The following is a 20220-nucleotide window of genomic DNA, read 5'->3' as shown; positions in this document are numbered from 1 at the left end:
AAAGATGCAGAAACATGATATTTGTTCTCAGTGAAGTAGAAGCAACAGAGCTTTTGTCTCACAGGCACATTTCCACATTGTGACTGACAGGAAAACAATTACAGAAGCTGTTTAAACTAAAAAAAAAAAAATCTCGGAATATTTTTCTTTATTCATTATTTTAAGACTGTATTTGCAATACTTTTATGCTACAGACACCTACACAACCAACCTTCACCTTCAGAGCCTCTCACATTTTGAGCTTAAAACAGTAACAGCTTTTCTGGCTAAGTCCAGCTAAGATGCCTGCAAGTTAAGAGAACCAGTGGGGATTTCTGCATTTTCATTTGCTGTGCTCATCAAAACTAGCCACATGTAATGCAACATTCTTGAAGCACTAACTCATATTCTCAGGAGGTCTTTATCAGGGCAAAGCATTCTGGAAGCTGCAACAGTCCCAAGAAACTTTCAACAGCTGCTCTGTGAAATGAATATGCTAGTTTTGATTTACAAATTTATGACATATGGTATGCAAAGACCCAAAGTGTCAAAGAACAATCATTTTATTAGCCACATTTTGAAAGGCAGCATTTATAATCCTCTTTCCCTACAAGGAAAAAAAAAATCATTTTTTATTACTTCCGGAGTTCTGCTTTTAAAGAGTTTCCTACACAGTAATTCTGTGGCATACAGTAAATTAACTGCTGCCTTACAGTAACAGCATTGAATTCATGAACAGCTGCAGTGCCCAGAAACTCCCAGATTGCAGGAAGTATTAGGAAAAACAAATCTAAAGTGCTTTAAGGGAAAACCCTTCACTCCTCTATTTTTAAAATCAACAGAACGGTGGCTCCTGTGAAGCAGAACTGTGAGTGCTTGGCCAGCTCTCTACTGGCAGTGCTTCCAGAAATTTCTGGCAGAACAAAGAGAGGGAAGCCAGGTATCAAGTTCTTCCATGAAATGACCCCAAACAATGGCTTTGGTACCCTGTTGAAATTTAACAGGACAATATGATTATGTGGAGCAAAGGACGTCAAGGGTATCAAACAAAAACATGATAATAATACTATTTAATTCATGAGAAGAGAGTCACTTCAGAATGCAAGATGATATCTCCCATTTAGGCAGACTGCATTCTAACATATTGTGGATTTACTGAAATTATACAGGATTACTATAAAGCAGTTTTCCTACCAGATGCTTCAAGAAGAATTCACAGTATTCTATTTAAAATTTGTCAAATTCCATCAAGAACAGGAAAATCTTGGCATTTTTGGTAACCCCAAGGTTAAATCCAACAAGGTGATTTTTTTTTTTTTTTTAATTTGGAGGGCAACCATCACTCAAGCTTTCACTTATCTTCCCCCTCAAACCTCTTCCTCCTAGACTGCATTAATTTTTATCACATTAATTTCCTATAAAACTAATGGCACTCATCTCCAAATATATAATCACATTTAGTGCAGAACAAAGTACAGGGGTAGAAAATAAAATTAGAACTTCAGCCTTTTGCAAAAAAAAAAAAAAAAAAAAAAAAAAAAGAACAGCATCAGATGAAATGGGAACCCTGCTGTGCTTCCTACAACATGGACAGCCCTCGGTGTGTTACCAATATTAATACATTGTACCTAACACATTTTATCAGATCTCAACAAAGCAGCAGAGAAGTTCTTTGGCCTAGAAGTTTTTTGGCTGACTTTTGGTTTTTGGTGAACTTGAAACAAATATGGATTTCCACCTACATTAAAGAATTATGCATTATGCTGCTGATTTCCTCATTTATATACATGTTCCATGTGCAAAGAAACAGCAATTTGCAGGGATACCTACCACTATCTTATCACATTCCCACGGAAAAGTGTTCTTAGTACTTCAAAAACTTCTCACAAAGTGAGGTTTTTGAAAGCTTCTCCTAAAGTTGTCAAAGAGAAGAGCTGCCACTTAGAGGGACTTTCTACAGCAAGGAAGTAAGATCCTAACAGTTAAGAACTCACAATATAATCAAAGTTCACTTGCTAGTGAAAATAAAACTTGAGAACTTTTTTGAACTGCGTTGGAGCGTGCTCAGAATCAACTCTTTTTCCATTTGAAACCAGCATTAGAACTTGAGCAGGCTGAGTGGCAGCAGCAATGTCACCTGAATCCAGCATTTTATCATGGCAATTCAGCCGAGTGAGGCAGCCTGGCTGAAGGGAGCAGCACAGGAACTCAGGATACTAAAACCTGAGTGCAGCGTGAGTGGGGAAGGAGCACCAACAAGGAATCACTCTGGGAATTCTCGCTGATGATAGAGACCCTTACATCCCAAAGGAGCCACGGGAATATTTCTATTGATTTTTTTTTTTTCCCCCCCACCAACAGAAGTTAAACTATTCCTTATTTTAGCACATGAAAATCCTGGAACAGTCATTTCCCACTAATGTGCATTTCTAAGCTCCTTCTGTTAAATGCATCAGAGAGAATTCCAGGAAGCATTTCTGCTTTCTAAGAACAATATTTTTAAAAATAATTCACTGAATTCTATCAAACAACTTGCTGTGATAACAAAAGCTGTGTGGGTTATAAGCAATAAAAAGAAACCTTTTCAGAATATTCCTGGAAATACATTTTTTTTCCTTCATGAGTACTTGAATATACTTACATAAATGCAAAGAAACTCAGAGAACAGCACTTTCCAAATAATGATTTTGTGCAGTAACATCTCTTAGACTTACTGACACTGCAAGGCTTCCAGGACACAGCCAGATAAGGGCCAAGAACTGATTACCAAGAATGGAAATAAGCATGTTGCTGTTCAGGGTCAGTTACCACCTTTACAGATTGTGTCAGTCACAAAAACAGATACTTCACTGGTTCTCTCCTCATTCTCAAATCTCTATCATAAATTACCTTGGCAAGATCAACTCTCAAGTCAAATTAAATTTTTTGCCATGTCTAGAAATACAAGCAGTACAAAGCCAGTCAGTCCTCCATGGAGATTCTTAGCACAGGAATATAACTGAGTGATAGACTGAGATAGCAGAACACAAAAGAAGCTGATCATATACTGAGTATCATCAAAATGTCTTTGTATGGAGCTTTCTGCATGGTCTGAAAAATTTAAACCTCAGTGCAAGAACATGTAGCACTGACTAGACACAAGAAACCAGAGGAGTTTCTCCCCTGGAGCAGAAAATCATTATATACATTACACAGATCTGTCTTCATCAAGCTTTTATGACTTTATGGATGAAGCTTTCAATCAAGCAGTTTTCAAAGAAAAGTATTTGGATTCCTAGAATTGCTCAGTGATTTTGGCATCATTTTGTCATGAGCAAACGTTAAGAAAAATAGTCCTACGCACTCTTCGTGTTCTTTCCACATCTCCACAAGGCAACCTTTTCACAAAATCAATCCCAGTCAGTGGTGTCCCCGTTGGGGGTAGCAAGATCGAGGCATCCATCATCAAGTATTCCACATTCATAGGTTTCATCTATAAAAAGATTTTAGCACTGGTTACCATACAGAACAGTAAGTATTTGCCCCTTTAGTTTCAAATACAACTTGTTACGTATTCTAAAATTCTGAGAATTTTTAATACCACGTCTTGTTTAAGGTCCTTACACGCAATCTCTTTGTTCCCAGACACACTGCCAAAGTTTTCATGGAAATAAAACACAGGAAAAACTCCAGGTTACAGAAAATATATTTCCCAAATACTAAAAACCTAATTCTGCCAGGTTAGATTTTAAGTTTTGACTTAAACTTGTGTTTACTTCAATCACAAGGAAGTTTCTCATAACTTTGTCCCTCCAAAAAGAACTTTCTCAAAACTTGCTGAGAAACTTGCTTCAGATAGGTACAGGAAGATTTTCATATTGATTAGGAAAAAAAAAAAAAAATCCAGTGTCCCATTTTGTAGGCTGAAGCAATTTTTTATACTTAATTTTAAAAAGTAACGGACTTTTATTTAATAAAGAGCTGTGAAGTTTCACGTAAGTAATTTATCTAAGTATAGACACAACTTCTCAGAGTCAAAACACCACCCGCATTTTGTTATCCTACTCCCAGCAATAACGACCCCAGTGCCCTCAGCACCTCTCAGTACTTTTTCTTGTTCTGTGCTGCATCTGGCTCTGAGGATTTGCCAGGACAGAAAGGGTCTCACTTACTGTCATACTCCGGTATTCATCTTCAAACATATCCAGAAAGATTTCTTCTCCCTTTGAAAAGAGAGAATAAGGACATGCCATGAAGCCTTGCTGCCTGGGGCTCTGCTAGGTTTGGGTCTGTACAGTGTGTCTGTGAAGGGAGGCCAGGGCTGCAGGGCACTGCTGAGCCCTTCAGCAGCACTGCTGGCACCTTTGGGGAAACACACTTAGGAAAGGGAGAGATTCCTCTGCAGCTCCTGGAGGACCGTGGTGGAGCAGGTACCAACACTACAGCAGGCAGGTGTGCTCTGAAGGAGCTGCAGTCTGCAGGACCCACACTGAAGCCACTGTCCTGAAGGACTGCAGCCCACACAGGAGGGGACCCACACTGGGGCAGGGGAAAGTGTGAGGAGGGAGAAGCAACAGAGAGAAGTTGTTGTGGACTGACAGAGAGTCCCTACTTCCCATTGCCCCTGGGGGGAAGGTTGAAGAGCCGGAATGAAGCAGAGCCTGGGAAAAGGGAGACATGGGTGACAGCAGTGTTTTAATTTGTCTTTTATTTCTCACTATCTAAAATTATCTTTGTTGGCAATAAAATCATTTCTGTGGAGTTGAGTTTGTTTTGCCCATGACTAACTGGCAAGTGACCTCCCTGTTCTTTATCTTGACAAGACAGTCTATTGTCCCTCCATCCTGTTGAGGAAGGGCAGTGAGAGAACAGCTGAGTGGACCTCTAGCAGCCAGCCACAGTCAACCCACCACAAGTTACTTATTTTTTGTAAGCCACATTGAGCAAACATCCTTCAAGAGAACTCAAAGAAAAACAGGAAGATATTTCAGACACTTGAAGTCTGTCAGAGATTTACTGCTCCTTATACAGAAGTTAATGCCTAGGGCTAAAAAGTTTAATTTCTTTCATTGTTTAAAACACACACACAAAAATAAAAAGCTGCAAAGGTTTCCAGTAAGAAAAAAGAAATAAGTAAAACTTTAAATCATAATTTCAGATATGATACAAACAAAAAGTAATGTTAAAACCAAACATATTCCATATTAGTGTCAATGATAAACCTGATCTCTACTACAAACCCTGTGAATCTTCCAACAGCCCTTTGTGACATATGTCAGGCGGTATGGGAAGGGTGGAAAGGAGAGGAGTTCTCCAAGAAAACACTTTCTTCACTCTCACAAATTTGGAGTTCCCATCTCAATAAAGGTGCTTCTTTAGTCACTATGTAAAGACTGGGCTGCAGTCATTCCCCATATGTAAAGGACTTTTTTCTTACAGCATTTTGCTTATTTACCTTATAGAAACGACGAAGGAGATGAACACTTTCCTCCCTTGCACCCTAGGAAAGAGAAAATGCGTTTCAGGGAATACATATGCCACTTGCTTATTAGTCACATTAAAAAACCCACCCAAAAACTCATACAGAACAGACTAATAATATCCTGACTCAAGGCCTTAATCCCAGAATTTGATAGAATACAGCTCTTGCACCCATGAAAATGCAGCTTATGTGAGTTTATTATTTGTTATTTCAAAAGCACTTTTATTTACATTATGGAGATGGATAACTTATAGATTTCAGAGAGACAAAGAAAAAAAATTGCTTGAGAAGTTACAATTTAAAGTAGCAGAGCTGAGAACAGAACATAGGTTATGATGCTCACAGCACAGAGCTACCAATGCAAAGATGTTCTAGAAGCTCAAATTTCACATTAAGGCTTATTGCAATCAGAAATAAAACAAATTTATTCAACTATACTACAAGACTCAGACACCAATAATACAGTGACTGGAAAAGTGAAAGAAAATACCTCAAGACAATCAAGGTGAACACTTTTTATGATCCTGCCATTTTTAGAAAACACAAGCTGCTTCAGCAACAGGCAGCCAAGTTCTAAAGTTGCTAACCGAATTTTTCCATCTGTGAAAATAAAATTTCAACATACAAAATAGCAGCATTTTAGTTATAGCTCTTCCCATCATCCCATGTTCTTAAATATTTCTACTCTTCCTGCAAACGTCCAACTTTGCTCCTCTGTCACACCCCCACCTGACAGGGATGAGTGCTGATGACTTACAATGCTGATGGCTATAAATAAAAAGAACTGGGAGAGCAATTTAAAGTTGAAGAAAATTTAAAGCAGAACCGTTCAACAAGAAGGCAAAGATGAATACTATTGAACAGTCAGCCCAAACATTGGGTTTTGCTGCCTTTATCAATCTGCAGCACAGGTTGAATTGCACTAAAATTACAAAAGGATCCAATATTTGGGATGGATGAAGTTACAAGGTGAATAGAAGCTTTGTATGTAGCACACTAATAAGGCACAGATTTTCTCTGAAGAGAGAAAAGGAGATGTTCTACACAGCATGCAGCAAGTTGAATAAAAAATCTCACTTCCACCTTTGCCCAGCACTTCTCTCCCCAGACATGCCTTTATTTAAATTTGCACTCCTTCCTGCTGCTGTAGGGTACAACCTCTTCATATATAAACACATTTTTCACCTCTGACACATCAGCCAAGTTAATATGCTGTAGGTAAGTTTTGCAAGTCAAACAAACATGAGATTTTCATTCTACAGACATTCAAAAATTTGATAGTGTGTCAGTTTCTCGGGAGAACCAGTTCCAGCCATTTAAAGTTTTAAGGGGAGAAGTGCAAGGAGGAGAGGTGTGGATTGAACAAAAATCTTACTTTCATGGAATAGGTCATGGAACACTGTAACCCTTAATTCACACACACACAAAAAAAAAAAAAAAGGAAGAAAACACCCCACATTTTCTACAAAACACTTCAGAACTGAAAATACAACCTGAATTTTAAAAAAGGTATGGGAAAATCTGCTACCACCTAGAGGTGACAGACAAAGGACTGCTATGAGCAGAGGACACCACAGTTTTCAAGACTATTTCTCCACTGGAATAATTCCTACAAGCAAAGGTGCCACAGACCATATTTTCAGGACGAAATCCATTAAGGTGAAACCACTCAAAAATCTCAATTTTTGTTTATTCAAAAGTGCAGAAAGTGGGAATTAAGACAAGAGATCCTTGTATAGTTCTGAGTATAATAACAACTACTCAGCACAAATCCAGAGTTTTTGGTCCTCACGAACCAAGGAAAAGCTGATGGTTGCCTTTCAGAAACCATACCTAAACACTGCTCAAAGAGCATGCTGAACAGTCACCTTCCCCTTAAAGACAAGGGGCTAAGTGGCTTTTTTCCATCTTCAAAAATTTCACCTTGGAGAAAAAACCCTGGAAAAGCAATACCTGGTTGTGCAGCATAATTCATTATCCTGATGAGCCTTTCTGCAAGGACATGATTATATGAATTTCTCTCTTCAGCATGTTGAGCTGGAAGTTGAATTCTTTCCAGCTTGACAGAGTCAAGTCCTTTCACAAGGGTGAAGGAAAAAAAAGCGAATTAGAAAATGGGAGTGTGCTCCGAGGCAAACATTTAATAGACCACAGCAGTTTTCTCAGAAGAGAACAATTAGCAATAGGAAACTAGGCAAGATAGCCTTGACTTCGTATTACAAGGAAAAGGAGGAAGAACAAAGACCAAACACATGGATGAACCCCTGAAAATTCTCAGCCTTAAAGGAGGCCTACTGGGTGAAGACACAAATCCCAAAGTGGTTGGTGAAATGCAAATGATTTTTCTGTTTCTGAAATTCACTGATTATTTGTTTGCATCTAAATCAAATCAAAATCAAGCCATACCTCTGGAGAGCATAATGGCTAAAGGGGAAAAGAACAAAGTCTGATTTTAAATTCTGCTTTGGTAGTTACATAACCTGTTCATATACATTTAAAAGAAATGGGAATTTTATTTTGTAGTGGCCTTATTTAATATCCTCCCCAACAAAAAGAAAACTTTCACTGACTCGTTATATAGGGAAACTAATCCCATCTTTCTTTAATGTACTCCTTTAAAATATCAAAGTTATTTCTCAGAAAAGACTGGTTTGCTGGGAGACCTCGTAGAACAATACACAGTTATGGATTGTGGGGATCTCCTTGTCTCATTCTGAAGAACAGGTTGAATAAACAACCCCATAAACCAGATGATGACTCCATTAAGATTTAGAGTTTCTTCCAACCCCGGCCTTGCAGTTAACTCTACACAACAAAACTTACCTTTGTTGTGTGACATTGCATATAAAAGACAGAGGACAAAGAGGGCATAGTAATCATCTTCAGGACAGTCCAGTGCATTATAGACCATATCAAGGAAAGGCCTGTGGAAAGCAGTAATTTAGAAACTGTTAAAAAAAACTATAGAAAAATGGGTAACTATCTTATCTATCTTACTGTACATGTAGCTAAATGGAAGAGGCAAATTTACAGTAATGCACATTTTCAGGCATTATAACAAAAGAATTCTGTTACAGAGTTTTTTGCACGGTGCTCAGATTACAGCCATGCTTTGTATTTACATATTGACAATAAATCTGAGTTTTAATGAGATTTATTACACAATACTTTCCCAAGAACTGATTGTTCAAACATTTACTGGGTTGTTTGTAGCCAGTTTAGTAAATATACAGAAGCATTGCAGAGCTTGTTTTAAGTGCATAAGTAAATTTAAGGAGCTGGTATCACTGTTGTATAAAACAGACTCCTTTAAAACTTGTGCTAAACAGAGTTATAAAGATCTTACTATTACAAGTAAGCATTTCTACCAGAAGTTTGGAGGAAGCTAGGCTGTCCTTCAACAACAACTTGACTGTCCAACAGTTACAGGAAAGAGAAATTAACGAGGAGGGAATATTTGAAGAGGAAAGAAAAGCTTTGGATGGAAGATGAGCTTTGTTTTCTGGAGTTTAAACACGTGTGACCTATGACACACATACAGGAAGTTACCAACAGTGCTAAATTCACCTCTTTTTACCTGTACCTTGGAGACAGCTAAAGTCAGTGTAATGCAGAAGGCATTTAGACAGATCAGATATGGCTGAGATTCAGCTGATATTAGCACATGCCTGATGGCAAAGCAGCTTCACTTCTGGTCTTAAGCCAGCTGGTATCCAGTCAGTTGTTCAAGTTCAGAGCACAAGCAAAAACTAAATATATTTTCACAACTGGCCCAGATAAACAAATGATATGTCAGAGAAGTGTCACAGTCATCAGAAGATGACAGCGTGGAAGCACGAGTAGAAAGTGTTTATTCCTATCTTTTAAACCATACTCTAACAGTGAAAGGAAAAATATTCTTACATTATCTAAATTACCTTCAAAGAAACTACATTAAAATAACATCAAAGTCACAGAAGCGAACACTTTTTGCTGTGCTCAGGCCTAGCGGACGAGGAGCGGGCCCTACAGCGTCCCTGCTGTGGTTCCCGGGGCCCAGAGGGGCCCAGAACACGCCACCGCACTCACACCTCACTCCCACTCCAGACCCGCGGCGCCCTCACGGTCACACCGGGCGCGTCCCAGGAAAGCCGCGGCGCCCGAGGCATAACAAGGCACGGGAACTTCCCGGCAGCTCCAGGCACATTTCAGCAGAGTGCTGTCTCTTACTGAAAGCAGGCAGTGACCAGAACCCCAGCCCACGCTGTTCCCTGCTCAGCTCGTGTCACGGCAGCAGGGCTGTGCATTTCTGAGCATGCATCACACGGCCCCGCTACCAGAAATGCCGCCGGCGCTGACCCCTCTTTGCCCAAGTTAACACCGCTCAATGTGCCGAAGTCAAATTGCCGCATATTGTAGATCTCAAAAGATTGTAACTACTCAAGGAAAAACAACCTAAAGAATTCGCAATGTTGAAAACAAGCCAAAAGAGCGTTTACACTTCCTAAGTATTAAACAAGCCCTACAAGCCTCGTGTCACCCTCAGATGGGGGCGGGGGGGCTTTTCACTCCGTAAAATGAGCTCAGCCTCAAGGACTAAAGAACAGAGAGGACCAAGATAAAAATACTTAAATGCAAGATAACACTTGGTTCGCTTTCAGACCAACAGCAGACAGTAAACAACCTAAACCCTAACCTATAATATAAAAGTACTACTGAATATAATTTCATTAAAGCCAATGTTTTACCAAGTCAAAGCTGCTGGGGTATCTGTAGTTGTTCCATTAACAGTAATATTACACAGTATTAAATTATTTCTGTGATGTCTAATACATTTTTCATTGTTTTCCTCCACATACTAATTAGATTCATGAAATTATGAACTGAAAGTTGAAAAAAAAAAACCATTACAGCAGCAAGATATACCATTTTCATTCCAGATGCTTCTTCGCAGCATCTATTGGCATTATCTGTCTCAGCCACAATAACCTGAGGCTGAAGCAACTTCCAAGAATCCCCCTCACCAGTGTTCCTCATTTAGACTGAATACACAATAGACCCAGAAAAACTTCAGCCTAAGAAAACAGCAACAGAAGCCACAACATAGCATGAAGATTTGACATGCTTTGGAAAAAAAACTTTGCTGTGCAGCATTTCATAAAATGAAGCTAATTTAAAACATGACTTTAAGCTTAAACTTTCCAGTAGTGAGGCCTATCAAAATAAAATTACACCTAAAATACTTCAGCTTTTTCTTTTGTTTTTCACAGTAGGAAAAGGGCTAAGGGAAATGAAAACCTTGATTTAGCTTTTACAGCTGCAGATTTTTAACTGCCATCTGTGCTGTTTTCCATTTATTTTTCAACAACTATTGGACTGTTAAAAAAAAGAAAAATCCCCACTTTTCATAGTAAAGGCTATGTGCTAAGTATTTTCAAATGTACTTAACTCTATAAGCAATTGCTTCCTTTACTAGTCTTTTACTAAGGGTTTGATAGAAGCAGCAGATCAAATGCCATACAGGTGTTCCTCAAGTCACTTATTCTTGTGGAGTATGCCCACAATTGAAGACTGCACTAGGAACCACTGTCACCACAGCCATTAATGATTATTCCAGGTCTGGAAGCAGTTCCAGCACGGCAGAGATCACTGCATTTTCCACTCCCACATGGTGCCTTATCCACAAGGCTCAGTGATTCCAACCAGTGTAGGACAGAAGCTACACATACTGGAGTGAGTCTCTTGAGAAATTTAGCTGCTGTTTCAAATACTATACTTGGCATATAACATAACACAATATCTCAAGCTATAGCAGCTAATCCTCTGATATTAAAAAAAAAAAAAAAATCACATATAAAAGGCCAGAATTGCCCTGTACAAGGCATATCCTTATTTTAACATGCATAGGTCTGCACATGCTTTGATGTTCCTTATTTTTAGAAAAAATGAGACCACACCAGCAGATCAAAAGAGGCCTGACCTGCAGACATCTGCCAAATGCACTGGCAGCTCACTTGTAAGCATTCTGCACTTTTCAGACCCAAGCATCCCAGTCACTTTAGTATTCCATGCACTCACTGCCAATTTCTTTCTAAAAGCCATTTGGCACATATTTTAGTCAAATTATCAATAATCTAGGACAATGTGTTTTAAAGCCAGTTCAAGTCAAGGTTCAATTTCAGTTTTACAATGAAATTAAATGTTATCTTTATTAATGAACGCAATCTAAACTACAAAGCTATAATGGAGACAGAATGAAATTCTGGGAATACCAGGCAGCATTTCCCAAGTTTAAAAATAAATTTAAAATCCTATCAAAAATGTGCGTTTCCCCAATGGACACATTTGCAATTACTTTTGTGTCAGGCACATTTGGTTTCTTAACATTCTATTAACAGGAATGCAAAATCCCTAGAGTACCCCTAAGACACCTTCTCACAATATATCCAAGCTTAAATTTTGAAGTCAGGGCAATTTCTGCTCCCAGAAACACTTATAAACTCCATTTCCAGTAGAAGTTTCCAATAACTCTAAAACATACTAATGGACCCTGGAAACAGTACAAAGGTTACAACGGTTTGCCCATAACTACTGCTACTTAAATTCTGCCAAACTCGGCCCTGAACTGAGGAATTTTCCATGTTTTTTCCTTATAGGTGCATACAAAATGGACAAATGCAACCATAAATATAATTAATATAACTTCTATCTTAATGTAGAGGTTTAGGAAATCATGGGATGGAAACATTTATATTCTATTTTTGTCATGTTAATATTCTGTAATTTAACTTTACCAACTTAATGCATCGCAACTGCCATAAAGAAAAGCACAAACTAGAAACAAAGGGGATCATTTCCAAAACGAAGCAGTAAAGAGGCTACACCTCACTTTTGTATTGATTCACTCAATTGTGATCCAGAAAAAACCCCTGTAATTTTAACCTGAAGCGGTTTTGAAATATCCATTAAAGAAAAGCAAAAGATTTAAGGGAAGGGTAGGTAAGGAAGCAATTCAGCAAAATCTTCTACAGTTCCTGTATACCTGTTCCAGTTTGTTATCTCACTCCCAGAAGCAGCTGCACTCTTTTCTTCATCTGTTGTATTCTGCTCAGTCACAGCAGAGATAGACAGCTCTGACAGCTTACATCTCTCCATGATTACCATTTCTATTTCTAAAAAAACCAAAACATACCACCAAAATTTGAAATTTTTAACGAAGTTATCATAAGCTCTTCTGTATTTTCTCTTTGGTATTAAAAGCATCTTGTGCATCTATATATAAGACGTATAACCATTATCACAGGTTAATGAACACATGTAGGCAATTTTTTCCCCAGTAAAGAACTTGGCTTATATTTCTTTAAGGAATGTAACGCTCTAAGAAATGTAAACATATAAATAAAATATGTCAAGAAAACACGCATATCATTTTGGCAGATAAACAAGCCACAGTAAGCTCCCTACCCACGCAAACCACAGGAAGAAAAGCCATAGAACCCCTTTCTGAACAAAAGATTTGTGAAAAAGCTGGTGAGACTGGGACATGAGTGGACATCAAGTTGCACTGAGGGTGCAAACAGGCCTCTACAACTGCAGCAAACAGGACACCTGGTCCCCAGTGCTTCACATCCACTGAGAACAGTGGAACAAACAAATCTTGCTTTTGCTTAGGAATTTGGACAAAGATTACAACTAAATGCAACAGCTTAAACAGTAGATTATTTCAGATTTTCTTCAAATCCTGGTGGAAAATACACCATCAATTATTTGACATCACTTCAGGAAAGCCTTCTCAAACAGACTGTCTACCTAAATTTAAACTCAGTCATGTTTGGACAGGCCTGTCAAAGCATAACACTCTTGTTTTCAACTGCTTGCAGGCAATCCTGCCACATTTTTCTCAATTTACATTTAATGTAAGTACTAGGACTTAAGTACATCCTTCTAAAAAGAAGTAACTATAAAATAGCTAAAATTTGCTGTAAGACCACTCATCCTATAAAAGCAATTCTTCCATTGTGCTATTATCAAAAATCCTAAAAAGTCCAATTAAAACAAATCTAAGAGTCGAAAATATTTTCCAAAGATGATATTAAATAGTTCAAAACTATCATGCACTGTCACTTCTACCACACCTGTTAAATTTTATCATTGACAAATGCATAAAATACTGCTGACATCTTGCAAAGGTGAAGTAGCTACAGCTCTGCCTTACCACAAAAGGCCAAGCTATGAAGTTGTCAGTCTTGCTTATCAAGTGCCCGCGACCACTAACACTGATGTGCAAGGCATGCATTGTGATAAGGGCCAAGGCCTACAGGCAGATATGAACACACTTTCATAGCTTTTAATCAGATTAGAAGTACATGTTCTCACAGCGTGATTTAACAGGAGAAAAAAATCCAGCCAAAGCCTTAAACAAATGTCACAGTCTCATGTCTACCTAGTGCAGCAAGAGAATGAGTCACACAAATCACAACTAGATCCATTAGTAAATAAAAGTGCTTAAATTGCAAGCAGCATCTTCTTGCTGGAATACTCACCTTCATTTTCAGTGTTTGTTCTTATGCCCTTTGAAGTTGTTTCTGTGCCTTTACTTTTATCAAGGTCATCTTGGTTATCTTCAGATCCTCTCTCATCTTCATCTTCTTCACCAACATTTTTATAGTTGGGTCTTTTCTGCATCCTCTTCTTCCCTTTCTGTTTGTTAATTTCAAGAGACCTCTCAAGTGTTTCTGTGGGTTTTATGAAACATCTGATACTTGACTTTGCCTGTAAATTTGAAGCATTTTACTGAGTTACAGCCAAGGCATTTTTAACTGTAATTGATAAAGAAACTTCAGTTCATATAAAATGTAAATTAGTCCACTATTCAAAAATCTCAAATCCATCTTAAAGTACAAAAAATTAGTACCAAAACACCAGTAGCACAAACCAATTATCTCCAAAGTAACGTACCCCAAAGACCTATTATTAAGAAGATGTTCTTGAGACAAGATGATGCAGACCTATTTAATCACTCTAAGTTTTAAACTGAAGGGGTGAAACAGGCAGTAGACATAAAATTCAGACACCTTTTGTAAAAAGGATAAAGGCAGCAAAATCCTACATGTGTGTTGACAGCTGTGCATTAATATGAAACACACCCTTTCAAAAGTTGCAAGGACAAAATCCAAAGCTCTGTGCTGTGAGATTTTGGGTTGGTTTGCTTTTTTTTGGAGTCTTATGCTTCCCTCAACATCAAACTAATTCATGCATCAACTAGGAACAAATGGCACTGTCATTAACCCTTTTTGGGCCTCCAGACATGGACTTACCAAGCCTGGAAAACACAACTTCATTTGTTAGACTTATTTGTGTTTTATCCCAAGTTATCACAGGGTAAGACTGCAAACCAACACCTCATTTTCCTGAGTACTAATTTATGGAGCAAGAAAATAAATTTAGATGACAAATTTCTCCCAGAAGAAATGAAGTATTTCCAAGAGCATGTCATCCTAACACAGAGCAATGGATTCTTACAGAAAGTGACCAAGATGCTACAAGAAGCTCTGTAAACAGAAGTAGCAACAAACTTGGACTTTACAATTCTGCAGCTTGTTCCTGAGCTCCCCTCTCCCTGGCTAGACCTGCCAGCTGATCACCAGAGTACAATATAAACACTGATCAACCAAACCTCTGTTACTGAGAAGTGGCACACATGGTTCGGAGCTTTCTGCCAGGCTTACACTAAACAGGACACCTAGAGAAACCCCATCACCTTCAGAGCTCAATACTCCAATCACACTTAGCTGACACTGCCTAAAGCGTAGAAGATTTAAGGGCAAGCAAGAGAAAAGAATTAAGACTAGAGTAAATACCAAACTGACTACATCCTCTGCCTTAGGTGACTCAGCACAATTAGCACTCAAGATGATTGCATCAAAGACACTTGGGGGGAAAAGTTTGAAAAAATCCTTCCCTTGACCTAGTTAGCAACATCTATACATAAAAACAAGAAATCAGGAAAAGATCAGGGAAGCAGCTGTCTACAAGTTAAAGGGCTAAAATGATTCTTTGAATCTTCTGACATTTTGCAAGTATTTTATAGAAATATTGCTTAAGTGACTTTACACTTGGCACTCAAACAAACCACATAGAGGGAAGACTATTTTACAATACCAAAAAATCCCCACAATATGGAATTTATTACACTTATGTCCCCCGATAACCTCTCTGATGCATTTTTTTGTGTGATCCAACTGCAACACAGGAAGGTAATAAAATGACCAGTTTAACTTTATTGATGGCTTCTGACTAGAAAAGTCACAAGAAAAGGGAAGAGCACCTTAAGTCCTATTATTTAAGGAAATAACAGAAAAGTAGCATGCAAGTTTCATAATGCATTTTCCCCTTTCTGCATTCACTTCTTACTTCTGCATTGCTTCCTAGAATCTTGTAGCTACTTCTTTATGGAGAAAGCATGTACTAAACATTGTTGCATTTCTCATATGCTGTAAGCCACAGGAGCAAAGGAACACAAGAGACCAGTAGACAGTGATGTGCTGCTCAGAAACACTGAGCCATGGTCTGCTCCAAGAAGGAATACTGCAGGAAAAAACCCTACACCGATATTCTGTTCTGCTAAAGACAACAAAACTATATAATTAAAACATTCTCAAATCAGACTTAAAATTAATTTAGATAGCATTTGGTTTATTATACGAGTATACAACTTGAGGTATTGCTAGTTTACACTAACTAATATAAAATGTTTATACTAGCTACTTTAAAATGTCTTTCAACCACATTTTCAATAATGGTTTATCTTGTGCAATGTGTGATGGTAAAATAAGGCAATGTCAGTAACACCTTTTACGGGAAGGAGAAAGTAGGTTAAAGAAGAAACATGAACTAGGTAGAATTGGCCCACATCTGAATGATGCAGGAAAACAGATCTCACAGGAAGCAAGGTAAACCTTAGTGTGGTATCTGACAAGTCTAAATACATTCTGCTGCCTACACATGTTCAAGTCTCATTGTGAGATAAAGGTTTGTATTTATTCTGATGATGCCTAAACCCAGAAATACAGGGAAAAAATATGGAATGATGTGGAGAACTTGTTCACTGGAGCTCAGGCAATCACTGCTGCCCAGTGATGTTCAGATCTCCATGGGTAAGTTATTGCCAATTCATAAGTATCAGCAGTTACAACTGCTGGTCATTTTTTCCATCAATTGATTTCCAGTAAACAGTATAATTTGTTCCTATCGTGACAACTACCTCTGCTCTTTGCCCTAAATAACTCAGGGCGTTTTGCATTTATAAACAGCAACTGTGACCCTTCTCAGCTTTTGTTTTTGTTAAGTGTTCTTTGCTCAGTGTCCCTGCAAGAAAACATGAGACTCTGCAACGAGTAATCTCAGTCCCTACCCTGTACCTCATTACACTTTAATTTCTCTTATAGAAAGATGAATATAGAGATGAGGTTCTACTTGCTTTTGGGTTCAGAAACTATGTGCTAATTAGAAACTGCCAGTTACATTTCAACTTAAACATATCAAGACATCTCAGTTACAACAAATAAGCAGTGTTAGGTTCAGAGCGAGGGTTTAGAAATAGCTGCAGTTCACCACAATACACAGATATCCCCAAAACAAGCAGCTTAGGATGGTATCAGAATGGTTATGACAAATTAGAACAGAAAGGGAGTAATAAATGATAAATTTGTGTCTGATTTAAGATAAAAAACAATTCTACATTCAGACTAAAAGTAAATTTAAAAATTTGCTCATCACTTCTCTTTAACAATTCTGAACTAACTTCTGAAGTAGCTTTTAGTATTCAACAGAAGTTTGCAATTTCTTCGAAACACAAATCACCACAGCAGTAACTCTGCAATGATTCTGATTCACTTCACTGTCCAGGGAACAGCCCCTGGACTGGCTAACGATGCTCTATGAATTCCCACCACAGAGCAACAAGAAACTGCCTCACTTTACTTGACTCTGCCTCCATCTGCACAGCTGACTTGTGCCTCCCTGCACTGAGCAGTCTCAGCAGGGAAGCCCAAGCCAAGCCTGCAGCAGCTGCTCCCAACAACCCTGCAGAGCAGCTCCCTCCACGGCTCCCCTCCCTGGAAACCAGGCACGGAGCTCTTCTGCTGGAGATTGCAGCCCCCTCCTCCTCACACAACCAACCTCCACCAGAGCGCCTCTGACAGCCCAGGCCTTCCCCTCCATGGTTTCATTGAACAATATGGCTGGAGTTATTAAAAATTAAGGTTTCTCCCATGGAAGTTTTTCCCTCTACCCACTGCTCTGCACTCCCTGGAACACAGCTCCATCTCTGGCAGCTTCTCCAAGGGTCTAATGCAGAAGACCAATACTTCTCCTATTTAGTACCTGTTCAGGTACAACAGAACCCCCGGTTTACATGTTAAGAGGACCCATCTTTAAGGCCAATAAGGAGCAGCAGCCTAAATAGTATTACAAACTTGAGATGAATAGTTTATAGGAAACCCCTAATATTCCTACCACAAGTGCAAGCACACACACAAACACACGCTATAGGTATTTTGTAACCCTGTACAGTAACCATGACAGGAAAAGAAAATCTCACTTCTGTAACAACTGGTACTCCACCCTCTCGCCACAAATTTCCTAGTAACAAAGCTTCTTCTGCACCAGTAACACACAACATTCTGTATGCAGCTAGCAGAACATCAGATATTTCCTAACATAAGTAAGAAATTGCTTTATCTTAAAGCATTCAGTCAACTCTACCATTCTACCATAGTTTTTTCTAAAAAAGGTTAGATTCTAAATATAAGGACAACAGAACAAAACACCAGAACTTACTGGCTATGATCAGTCCACACAGCTTCCAATGCCCAGTAGGAAGAAATCTGGAAAAGCTGATGTATCTTGGAGGAATTGAAATCTAACTCCCCCCTTGAAACTCCCAAAGCTATAGCCACTTCTAGGAAAGCAGGTGAATGAACACAAATCTATTGCTTGTTATAAATGAAACATTCAGTCAGCAACTGCTGGCCAGTCAGTCATTAGGGGCCATGTTCAGTTTTTAGACAGAGCTCCAGTCAGAGGCCTGATACAGTAAGGTCATGCCCCCCTACTTGTTACCATCCCCAAAACAGGCCTTTAAAAAGGCAACAAGTAAGTATTACACAAATGGTGAAAGCCACAACAAAAGGGAAAATATTATAAACAAGACACCTAGAAAACCAGTAACAACAGCATCAGCATCTAGCAACATCTGCCCAGGGTTAAAGGTAAAAAAGCAATGACAGAGTGACACGTTCCCCTGTCTCTGTGGCTGGTCTCTCATCTCACGTGCTCACCAATGCACAACTTTCAGAGATGATCAGTTTTACTGCTAAAACACTGGGAATATCCAGATGAAAATCTCAAGCCAGGTTTTTGTTTTTTTTTTTTTTTAAGATTCTCATTTCTAGTACAAGTTGCACAGGGAAATTCCACAGGAAAGCTGTACTAAATAATTTTTATTTCACTACCAAAGGGCAGATAAAACGTGAATACAAGACTGGATTACAGAAGTGTCCCATCAAAATGATGATCCAACAACAAACGATGAAGTCTGCTGCTCCTCTCCTCTCCTAACATAAACACCTTGGCTTACCAGTTTCCAGATACCTGCTTTTATTTTTCAAGTATTTTCTTTGTCTTAAAAAAACCCCCTCAGAGACAGTTAGCCACTTACTGAGTTTTTCTGTATATCTTGCTCAACCTTAGAAGAAAACACTGAGAGGTCCCCATTGAGTATAACCTCAGCCAAGGAGTTCACCAAAGGAGCATAATGTATAATCAGAAAAACCTATTGAAAAAAGAGCAGAAAAAATATCAGACATATTTACAGAAAACATAGTTTCACAGTTTCACTAGCTGAACATACTTTTGACCTTGTTAAGTGCTATCTTTAGTTTACATATAAATACAACTGGCAACACTGAGGGCTCATTAAATCTATGGTTATCTGACCTTTCTTTACCTTTGAAGCTACCTAGTTTTACTAATTCTTCATATTCTTTCCTCCTTCCTCTCTCTTCAACACCTTTGAAAGGAAAGTTATGTGATATTCTAGCAGGGAACTCATTAATACTATTCCAGAAATTTGGTGGGGTTTTTTTTTTTTTTAGAAACAACAAACTGATTATGGTGCACAGCATCCCCAGACCTTCCTGTGTGCCAACAACTGGCCAGACTCCAGAAAGTTCTGTGCAGTGATTCATGACTAAAGGCTATGCACTGGGCTGAGCTGGATCAGAAGCACTTTTCTGGCTCTGAAATTGCAGCAAACCAGTGTCAGCTACACAGTGGCTACAGAACACAGGAGTAAGGACCATAATGCCTGCAGCATTGAAGCATTTGAGCACAAGTGCTTTGGTGCATTACCAGAGTTCTCAGTTACACTGACTACTCTGTTTTGAGCCAACTTACAAGTCTGGGTCAGCAAACAACTGGCTCCTGGACTGAATCAGCTCAGGTCCAGCTGCAATAGCCTTCTATCAGATTATATCCATTCTCTTCTCAGCAATGCCAAGGCTGAATCCCTTATCAGTGGTTCTAGCTGTAAAATTCCCGAATAATTTCTATGTCATTAAATCTAATCACTGCTTTGACAATATTTAGCTAAATGCTCTCCACAGGTTTTCTGATTAAAGTCAGAAGCATTCCAGACCTCCAAAAGGGAAGTGATTATTAGCATGTAGTGGCAGTCTATATAAAACTTCAGTCACAACACATTTCAAAAGTGCTTTGAACAATCTCCAAGTCACTTGAGC

General features: G+C 38.7%; 1 protein-coding gene across 10 annotated transcripts in view; it reads right to left on the bottom strand.

Moving 5' to 3' along the window:
• The window catches only part of CLEC16A (C-type lectin domain containing 16A), a 71359-nt gene that overhangs the window by 36877 nt on the left and 14262 nt on the right, over positions 1-20220 (bottom strand). For all 10 annotated transcript variants that reach the window (XR_009208336.1, XR_009208338.1, XR_009208337.1 and 7 more), the window contains 9 exons: positions 19140-19253; positions 13963-14191; positions 12462-12591; positions 8264-8364; positions 7394-7516; positions 5931-6040; positions 5414-5458; positions 4131-4181; positions 3323-3451 (listed from right to left, as the gene is read on the bottom strand). Coding sequence is in view for 7 of the 10 variants with exons in the window: in XM_058422569.1 (XP_058278552.1) it covers positions 3323-3451; positions 4131-4181; positions 5414-5458; positions 5931-6040; positions 7394-7516; positions 8264-8364; positions 12462-12591; positions 13963-14191; positions 19140-19253 (1032 nt within the window). In the remaining 3 variants the exon portion in view is untranslated. The remainder of the gene's footprint in view (positions 1-3322; positions 3452-4130; positions 4182-5413; positions 5459-5930; positions 6041-7393; positions 7517-8263; positions 8365-12461; positions 12592-13962; positions 14192-19139; positions 19254-20220) is intronic.

Source organism: Hirundo rustica, chromosome 15, assembly GCF_015227805.2.
Source record: "Hirundo rustica isolate bHirRus1 chromosome 15, bHirRus1.pri.v3, whole genome shotgun sequence".
NCBI lineage: Eukaryota > Metazoa > Chordata > Aves > Passeriformes > Hirundinidae > Hirundo > Hirundo rustica.
The sequence above is the reverse complement of the archived record's forward strand: the minus strand, read 5'-3'. Positions and strand labels throughout refer to the sequence as shown.